General features: G+C 37.9%; 1 protein-coding gene across 2 annotated transcripts in view; it reads right to left on the bottom strand.

Moving 5' to 3' along the window:
• Positions 1-815: 815 nt before the first annotated feature.
• TBC1D19 (TBC1 domain family member 19) overlaps positions 816-10,550 on the bottom strand; it is a 161,249-nt gene continuing 151,514 nt past the window's right edge. The window contains exons 19-22 of one of the 2 annotated variants that reach the window (XR_013966477.1): positions 7,478-7,593; positions 5,318-5,408; positions 2,224-2,294; positions 832-1,238 (exon numbers count right to left, since the gene is read on the bottom strand). Coding sequence is in view for 1 of the 2 variants with exons in the window: in XM_080797659.1 (XP_080653785.1) it covers positions 1,164-1,238; positions 2,224-2,294; positions 7,478-7,593 (262 nt within the window). In the remaining variant the exon portion in view is untranslated. Of the gene's footprint in view, positions 1,239-2,223; positions 2,295-5,317; positions 5,409-7,477; positions 7,594-10,550 lie in introns of both variants that reach the window. The other variant, XM_080797659.1, reaches the window with a different exon arrangement.

The raw sequence follows: 10,550 nt of genomic DNA, 5'->3' as shown, positions 1-10,550 counted from the left end.
ACTCCATCACACTTGTGGTCTTGTGCTAAACCTCAGACAATTACCTAATTTATACATATTCTTTAAATAAGTGTGTCAGGAAATACATCTGGACAAAACTTAATATAATTCTAGGCATTCACTAAGAGCATCAATGTCTTGATTTGAAGTTGCGTTGAAATGATCAGCATCTTGAATTTGGACTTTTTTTTTCACATTCTATCATTCCAAATTATAGAAATGGTAGGTCTTTAGGAAGTGATAGAAAATAAAACCCTTCATTTACAGTAAAGACCAAAATAAGGCTGATGCCCAGCATAATGTCTTCAGTTCTAAAATAAATCTATATCATACCTACTGCTAGTTTCTCAGCTGCTCTGTCCTGGAAGTAAACCTTGTTAAACCAAGATTCAGCAAAAGCTGATATGCCTTTGATTTTTCATTCTCTTCATTAACTCTGTGGGTGTCCTCTTTGCATACTTCCAAAGTAACAGACTCCGGCAGGGTCAAGTCTTCTAAGCAAGAGGTGGAAGGTTGAGAAGTCTGAAGGGATCACTCCATAATTTTCTTTTTTCAGAAAGTGATGAAAATACTGTCGGATGGAGACAACTGTATTTGACCTGCTCCACTGAGACCTTTCAGGGAGAAATAAAGTGGAAAGGGATCTAGAAGATCTCTGTGAGACAAAGTCGTTAAGAACACCAAAGTACATTTGAATTCCATTACCTTTTCCAAATCTTCCCACATTCTACTCCACCCCTGGCTCTGAGTGAATAGCAATTTACAAGACAAAATGATACATTATCTAGAGATAAATTTACAAACTGACATCAAAAAACTGTCCCAGAGGCTACATCTCTTCAAGTTTATTACAGTATCTTTAGTTCTTATTGCATATATTGTTACATGCCTTTACAAGTCAGGAGTATATATATAGTATGCTCAATTCAGCAGAAGTCATGTCTATTGCTTCTCTCTTGAAAACCAGCAGCATGCAGTGCAATATTTGGTGTGCAGAATTATTGTTTCAAAAAGTGAAAAACTACTTAGGTTTAACTGAAGAGGGAACATGATCTTTATTGGCTTATATGCAAAGTTTCATTTTGGTTTTATGCAGAGTTTGCATAGTTCATGATTATTTTCTAATGAAAAACTAGATGTGTTGTCAGTGACCTTGTAGAAGATCAGGTGACAGTAGCAAACAGAAAAATTTGAAGAAGAGGCATAACTTTTAAAGTAGAAAGGTCAGCAAGAACTGCCTGAAACAAAAGAACAAAAAGGATTATTAATATCAGTATTCTAATGGGCAAAGGAAGCCACAACAGAAACACCACTGCAATGTAAGCCTGGCATTGACCACCCCCCTAAGTTCTTCATGTGTGTCCGAAATCTTCACAGAAACTACAACCTCCCTGAACGTATTAATGTTAGAACATGTGCAAAATGCTAAAACATGCAGTAGAAAACAACCTGGACTTTTGTCTTGAGCCTTCTTCAAATATACAAGGTAGCAGGAGCTTATAAGAGGTCTAACATTTCAACTTGCTTCTATAAATAAACGTACATTATGAATCTTGGTCCCGTTATTCTAGTATACGGAGTATCTGGCTTCAGGAAATCATTTGGAGATGGAACTAATGTTTATTCAATTGCAAGATGCATAAACATCCTCTTCCCTTTAAACAAAGAATGTAGGCAGCTATTTTAGGGGTAATATTTAAATTTCTATGTGAGATAACAAATAGACTAATATGGTAAGCCACTATTTAATTGAACTATGTTTCAACTGAAAGCATATTGAAAAGAAACCAGCTTTAAAGAATTAACTCATTATTAAAAATAACCAAAAAGGCTTGTATCTTTACTGTATCATCTGAATGCATGCTCTTTAACTCTCTCAACTAGTTTTTCTTTGTTCTAGCAGAATACATAATAAGAAAATAAGAAGATGCAACCGAAGACCCAATAGTTGCTACTAAAATTACTGGGTATCTTGTTTCCCATAATGGTTATAATGGTTTCCTGTAATAAGCTTGTTTGTGATTCCTTTACATGAAGATTGTCTTCAACTAACTAAGGAATTTTGAATACTTACTATTACTTAGCTTGGAACTTACAGGTTTTACCCGAGTTAAAAAATTAGGCTATGAGTAATGTGTGTCCTATGCATCTGAGACTAAAGGGCCTGAGCCTGGCAATCTCTCAGGAACTATTTCCATCCCCTCCGAGTAAACTTATCCTTACTTCAGCTGCGGCCAGTGATGTCACCTCCATCAGGTTCACTGCTCGGAAAGCAAACACAGCAGCTGCCAGCACTGGAAAAGAATGCACACTATTTCAACTGCTGGCCTACCCATCAGCCTGACAAATTGCCTGTGATGCCCACACCCCACCGGGAGAGCTCAGAACGTGCGCTTTACATGACTGCATGCGCGCATTCTGCACGAAGGCCTTGTGAGGACTGTAAGTCGTCTCTAGAGGACGGAGTGCCTGATGGCTAGATAGACCAAAGCCCACAGTTTTGGGAAAAAGGAAAATTCAGTGGTCTTAAAAGAGCCATTTTATAAATTGCTTCTTTCCTACCTATAACTTAGGTCATAAGTTCTTAAATATAAATAAGTAACAAATACAATATAATAAATACAGATAAATAAAGGTTTATTTTGATGCAAGTATTTCTTACTAATGCAACAGGATTCTGAAGTTATATGAAGATTGTATTTTTAAATTCATCAGATCATGTTTCGTATGTATGAAGGAGGAGTACTGATAGACATGTGTAATAAACGTTTTCTTAAAAAATTTTTTTTAGTATTTTGTTATAGTTACACTTTTATATTCAGCATTGCCTTTCGTAGAGTGTCATAAATGGATAGGTCTGTGGGGAGAGCTGCTGTGGACTGATTCTGAAATTTATATTAATGTTGGCTATAGGAAAAAGAAGTTGAAACTTTGAAAAAAAATCATAGGACACCTGACAGGTCAATAATGTTCATGGAGTAGAAACCAATATGTGTCATATCCATCATATGCATGTGACAAGAAAGTAATGCTAACGTGTAATCCTTCTTACTACATAATCTGCCATAAAACCCCATGTGAGGGAATGCATCATACGGAACAGCAGAAGGACCCAAGTAAGAGGTGGGTACCCTGACCCGGAGATGGTGCTGCCTCAAGATAACTCTTGACCTTCCCTTGTTTCTTCCCTTGTGGTGGTAGTTTCCTCTCTACCCAGTAAGTCATTGAAATTTAGGAAATAAATGGTAAGGAATCTTCAAAATTATTGAAAGACTGGCTCCCAAGTATATGGCACAGCTAATGCAAATATATATATATACACACACACACATCTATATGTGTGTGTGTATATATATATATTTAAGTACATTTTTACTATGGTAATAATAATGATAATTCTCACACCAACTCTATGAGTTAAGTGTCACTGCTAGCCCCATTATATTAAGATGGAAATGGAGTCCCAGTGAGTTGGGAGGACATGTTTGGAGTCCCACAGGTAGAAAATAGTAGGGTGAAAACTTAACCCTGGCTCTGGAGCCTGCGCATCTAACCATTCACTCTGTGATGACTTTAGTGAGATTGAAGGTAAGTACTAATGACCCTTCCCTGACATGAAAATCTGGGTGCTTTCCTATGAATCATCATCTCTGCTATCCTTCAGAATGGTTTTTCAGAGATGGCCTGAAGCATGATGCTATGGTGACCCTGGGCTCTGACAGGTAGGTGGCTGTGCCTGAGGAGTGGAAGTCAGCATCCAGACCTCTTAATTTCCCCAGACAGACACTGAGTGCAGCCAGACCAGACTGGGAAACATAGGCATTTTTCTAGGGTACAAGAGATTTTGGACAGTCTGACAAAACAAAACAAAACAAAACAACAAAAAAAAAAACCATTGCAATTAGTTAGGAAAACTCTGAGGAAAAAAAAAGATGATAGCAGTAAAACAAAATTTAAAGTCAGATCAAGCTGCGATTATTTAATATGTAACAAGGGAGACAAGAGATCAGGGACAAAGAATTTACCTTTTAACTGAAAAGGAGAAAACTTAAGTACTTTAAAGTCACTAAGCTTCTAAATTTATAAGAATATCAAAGAAAAGAATTTCTGTGGACCAGCAACTTCTTTATAGATTCCTAATATGTGGAATCATTTTGACAATGGGGACATTTGAGAAGCTAAGGACTGTGTGACTGTTACTTCCTTTTTTATGTGTGATTTAAGAGAGTTGGTGAAAGCTTGACAGGATGGCCACATTTTCTGCTGTAGCAGGAAAGAGTTTTACATGGCGGGAAATTGTTTTTCCAAAGGTAGATAAGAGGGAGGAAAAAAGATCAGTTCACTAATTGACCTCAGCATCCCAAGTGCTTATGTGCTCATAACCTTTATTTATCTTGGTGTCACATCACAGAAGTTCCTTTGCGTCTGCTTCATGTTTGATTTGCCCAGCCCTTCCGCAGAACACGTTTTTTTGCCAAGGAGTAAAGATCTCCACTTTGTGATATTCTCAGCGGCAATCATGCTTCACAGGAAACATAGAAACTCTCACATTTACGTGTAGTTTTTTAAGCTATTCCCATCATTTTAATTCTAAGCAACTCTATCACAAGCATCAAGACACCTATGCTTTAAACTGTTTTTAAAGACCCAATTAATTTAAAATTAAAGCCAGTGATATTTACTAACAATTTCAAAAGACTATATAATGACTAACTTGAGCAAAAAAGGTGGCCCCAAAATATCCATTCCAAAAACATCTGAAATAATAAAAACTAATTTGGGTGTACCTACATGAAATGATCTAACCCGTGGCTCCTTATTTGGATTCATGGTAGGGGAGTCCCCACCAGTCTAGTTCCATTTCTAGATGTTCTATAATTCTTCTCTGTTGATTTAAAAAAAGACTCAGGGAAAGGGGATGGATACAACAGTGCAGACTGCATTTCTCTACCTATCAGCAGTAACATTTTTATTAATGTATTAAGCTCACAGCAGAGTACTAGTTTAGAGCAAATGCGTTATTCAACATTCATTTATTTCTCTCTCACTTGAGAGTTTGCTGGGGAGTGGGGTGTGATAAGTCACAAAATGAGAAAATTTAAATTGAAAGAGGTCTTGAAGTTCTCCCAATTCAACATTTCTTTTCCAGTAGAAAAGCTCTTAACTTTTGGGTGACAGTTAAAAGCCCATTCTAGTTTCGAAAAATCCTATTAGAAGGTACTTTCTTTTACTGAACCCCCTTATTTAACATGCTCTAATATCTTTTTGCAATGATACAAAAAGCTATACACAACACTCTTCAAAATTTATGACATACCCAGAAGAGGTTTATTTGCTGGAAAGTCTAAAATCCTGTTGCCTGAGAAATGGTAGCAGAAAACAAGGCTTCTTAGCTTGGAAAGTAGAAGCTTTGGGGAAAGGCAAGAGTAGAAAAAAACATGATGACCATGGTTTAACAGGAGTACATTTTAACAAGGTATATTGTCCAGAAGTGAAATGGGCTACGTTGGCAGACAAGGACTCCAACACTGAAGAGTTCAAGCAGAGGATAAGAACTGCCTATCAGAAACATCTAAAAGGAGTCATACCTGAGGACCTCTAGGATTCCTCTACCTCTAGATTATAAGTATCACTGCCATTCAGCCAAGAGAAATGAGGGCAGACCCTTCTTTCCTAAGTCATATCTGTGTGGGCTTAAAACCCAATTGAGATAGAAGGATAGTAGGAGTTATTAACATCAGTGAGTGGTATCTGTGATTATACCAAGGGTGACATTGATCTTCCTGGCACTTTATTATTACTGTAATTTTCCTTTTTAAAATGCCATACAACTACTCTAGACCTCTCAGCATTCAAGAATATGTTAATATCGTACCTAAAGAATCTTCTGCAAGAAAAGGGTCTTCTTTAATTAAGCACTATTTCCACAAACCCAGACAGGTGTCTTTACAATGCTATCAATATAAGGTAAGGAAATGAAGGTCTCACGCAGGTTATATAATTTATTCAATATTACACAACTGGAAAAGGTTGGACCCAGCACTCTGCCAACTTTTCTACTCTCCATCCATTATTGTGAAAACCTTGTGCTATTTATCTGAACTTCCTGGTAATCCCAATGATTAAAAATAACTGAGCCTGGGCGCCTGGGTGGCTCAGTGGGTTAAACTGCTGCCTTCGGCTCAGGTCATGATCTCAGGGTTCTGGGATCGAGTCCCGTATCGGGCTCTCTGCTCAGCAGGGAGCCTGCTTCCTTCTCTCTCTCTCTGCCTGCCTCTCTGTCTACTTGTGATCTCTGTCTGTCAAATAAATAAATAAAATCTTTAAAAAAAAATAAAAATAACTGAGCCTATTTTGGATAAGAGAAACAAAATAATATAATTAACAAGAAATCTGTGCCCTATGTATTTTTTTTAAAGATTTTATTTATTTATTTGACAGACAGAGATCACAAGTAGGCAGAGAGGCAGGCAGAGAGAGAGAGGGGGAAGCAGGCTCCCCACGGAGCAGAGAGCCCGATGTGGGGCTCGATCCCAGGACTCTGGGATCATGACCTGAGCCGAAGGCAGAGGCTTTAACCCACTGAGCCACCCAGGCGCCCCTGTGCCCTATGTATTATCATACAGTTGTCTTGTGTATATATCTACTGTAAGAAGTACTTAATTATAACTAAGAGATAAATCTGTGGTTTCCTGGAAAAAAAAAAAGAAATATTTTTTGGCTTAAGAGAATACCTAAGAGGGGAAACTCAACCACCAGGAGTCAGAGACTGTTAGCAAAAAGGAAAAGGTTGGGGCGCCTGGGTGGCTCAGTGGGTTAAAGCCTCTGCCTTGGGCTCGGGTCATGGTCCCAGGGTCCTGGGATCGAGCCCCAAGTTGGGCTCTCTGCTTGATGGTGAGCCTGCTTCTCCCCCTCCCCCTGCCTGCCTCTCTGCCTACTTGTGATCTCTGTCCGTCAAATAAATAAATAAAAAATCTTTAAAAAAAAAAAAAAAAGGAAAAGGTTTTGAGTTCAGTAGAAGCTGAAGTCCAGGAAAGCTGAGATTTCCACTCTGTAGGGAGCCCCATGTCAGTCTGGATTTTAGGCAGTGGCTGGGAAGGGGCACAGCCCAGACACAGAGATACCAGGGAAGCCAGGAACAGAAATGCAGTATACAACCCGCTGCATGGACCTCACAGAGGTATAGCAAGTCCTGGCTCAACTAGAAATGAGGGAGGAGAAATGGACTTTCCTGGGAGCAAAGAAAGACAGACAGGAACACACTAGTGTTGGGAAGTGTCTAGTGTCTAGATACAGAGAAGTATCTAGATCTCAGAACTTCAGTACTTGTTTTCTAAGGCAGATAAATATATTAAATATTTATGAATTAGAAATGACAGATAACTATAGACTCAAACTGCAGTTACAGATGATGAAAGTTAGAAAGAAAAAGGGCTTTATTATAGAAACATGTGTTTTACAAACAAGCACTTATTACCAGCAAGAATTTCCAGAGAGTTGTATCCTAGGATTCTATCCCACAAAAGCAGGAGTTGATCTGTAGCTAAGTATCCAGAGAAAGCTCGAACCATCCACTTAAAAGATATGCGAAGTCTGTAAGCAAAGAAAAAAGAAAATGCATCTTAACAGGGGCTTTTCTTCTTACAAAAAGGCGGTATCAGAAGAGCCAACCAATTCTATTGTTCAGGTAACTTCTCTGTGAGGCTTAGAAATCACCTATGCTTTTAAATTTCACACGCCCTCTTAAAAGCTGCAGAAGGGTAATGGTGAGAAACAGTGAGTCTTCAATTAGTGGTCTCGACATATTAAGAGGAAAAACTTGACCTGCTGTGTTATAGTTCAGCTTTCAGAAAACTCACTTCTCTATGTTCTGTTTTGCAGGGTCTGAATTGATTAGGTATCAATGAAGTGGTCTTAAGAGTCAACAGTTCTTAACAGTTTGAATCATGATTATTTGAATTTTTATTCAAAATGCTTGAAAAAGTGCTTGGTAGCAATTCAATGCATTATGTGCCTATATGTTTTAGTCAAATGGCTACATAGTATGAATAAAATAAAACAACAGGCAGGAGTCTTTGAAGATAAAGAAAAATAGTTTTAAAGCTATAAAGGACCTTAAAACTAGATTTCTGATTTCAAACCCTCCATTTTAATGGGAGGTTACCAGAACTCTGAAAGGTCAACCAGAAAATTCAACTCATTTTGCAAAAAACAATAAACAAACAACCCCCCCAACCCCAAGAGATATGGGATCCCATTATTTATAAGTAGGTTATGTTATAATAATAATTTCTCTCTGCAATCAGGAAATGAACTCTGTACTATCTATTAGCATCTAAACATCACTCGATTGCCCCTGAGAGGTGCTAGGCAAACTCTTTGCTGGAGCTGTTATAATATTACATAGGTAAGTATCTGTGCTATTTCCTTAAAGCAAGAGAACGGGACCTGGAGATTGCCATTGTTGATGTGGTATTAATTCTCTTAAGACCAAAAAACACCCCCAAGTTTTCAGAAATTCCTCAAGACCAGATAACTGTTATTCTAATATAACAAAATACATGCAGAGAGTAATATTGACAAATTAAACTTTTTGGTTGGTTTTAGAATATCTGTTTATAAATGCTGAAGAAAGTTTTGGCTACCAAATATTTTAAATTTAAAAAGATCATTTGACTTTTAAGTCTAAGTTATTAATGTCATCCAGTTTCATTTTACTGGATCCCTCATGGTGTGTTATTAGAACAACAGCACCACACACTGTGCTCCCTCCATATATAGGGCAGAATTAGTTTCTTGGAAATAGTTTATTGAGGTATAATTTATGGGGAGTAAAATTTACCCTTATTAAGGCACAGTTCTATGAGGTAAGAACCAAATGGAAACTTTACAACTGAAAAATACAATAACAAAAACAAAACAAAAAACAACCTTCACTGGATAGATCCAATAGCAAAATGGTAATGACAGAGAAAAGAACCAGTGAATTTGAATATAGATCAACAGAAAGTGTCTAATTAGAACCATAGAGTAAAATGGATTGCAAATAAAATGAGTAGAGTTTCAGGGACCTCTGGGATGAGACCAAAAGTTTCAACATTTGTATCACTGGAATCCTAGAAGAAAAGGAAAGTATGGTGCAGAAAAAAATATTTACAGATACATCCTAATTAAACTGCTGAGAACTAAAGACAAAGAGAAAAAACATTTTTCCTGAAATGTTTGGCAGAATTTACCAGTAAAGCCATCCAGGGAGTTTATTTGAAGGTAGAATGTGATTAATTAAAAAATGTATACTGTAAACCCTAAGACATTGTTATGGACTGAAAGTTTCCGTCATCTCACCAGTCCCCCCTCCCCCCCCTCCCCCCGACCCCCCACCGCCTTCATGTTGAAAACTACCCCCCAGGGTGCCTGGGTGGCTCAATTTGTTGAGTGACCACCTTCAGCTCAGGGCATGATCCTGGAGTCTGCTGATAAGTCCTGCATGAGGCTCCCTGCTGGGGGGGGGGGTCTGCTTCTCCCTTGGACCTTCCCCCTCTCATGCTAGCTCTCTCTCATTTTCTCTCTCTCTCAAGTAAATAAAAAATAAATAAATAAATTTTAAAAAACCCCAAAAAACAAAACCTACCCTCCAGTGTCATGGGGAGTAGTCAAAGAGGGAGGGTCTTAGGGTGGTAAGTGAAATGAGATAGTTAGAGCGTGAAGCCTTCAGGGTTGAGCTTAGTGCCTTCATAAGAATCATGACAGAGTTAGTTTCTCTTCTTTGCTCTCCACCATGTGAGAATACAATAAGAAGTTGGCAGTCTGCAGCCTAGAAGAGGGTCCTCACTAGAACTGAACCATGCTCTATCACCCTGATCTTAGACTTTCAGTTTTCAGAACTGTGGGAACTGTTTCAGTAGTTTATAAGCTACACAGTTTATGGTAATTTGTTATAGCAGACTGAACTAAGACAGGCATCTATCAAAAAAATGTTTTAAGAAAGGTATAAATAATAATCCAATAGTAGAGATAAAATGTAATAAAAAATACTTAGTTCAAAAGCAGGCAGGAAAAGAGGAAAAACAGAATAAAAAAGACAAATAGGGGCGCCTGGGTGGTTCAGTTGGTTAAGTGTCTGCCTTCAGCTCAGGTCATGATCTCAGGGCCCTGGGAACGAACTTGCAGAACTAGGCTCTCTACTCAGTGGTGAACCTGCTTCTCCCTTTCCCTCTTCTTGCTGCTCCCCGTGCTTGTTCCCTCTCACTCTCTGTGTCAGTAAATAAGTACAGTCTTTCAAAAAACAAATAGAAAATGTCTACCAAGATAGTAGATGATATCAATTGCTATTACTTTAATCAATAAAATCGATTATAAATATAAATGGAATAAACACAACAATTAAAAAGACAAATTGCTGTACTGGAAGGCCCAACTATACTTTTGACAAGAAAGCCACTTAGAAAATAAAGAAATTGATAACCAATACACTAAAACCAAAAGGACAGAAAGAGTGTACCATATGAATTGTAATTGAAAGAAAGCTGGGATGGCTATATCAGATGCAG

This window comes from Martes martes, assembly GCF_963455335.1.
Source record: "Martes martes genome assembly, chromosome: 2".
NCBI lineage: Eukaryota > Metazoa > Chordata > Mammalia > Carnivora > Mustelidae > Martes > Martes martes.
This window is presented reverse-complemented; position numbering and strand designations above follow the sequence as displayed.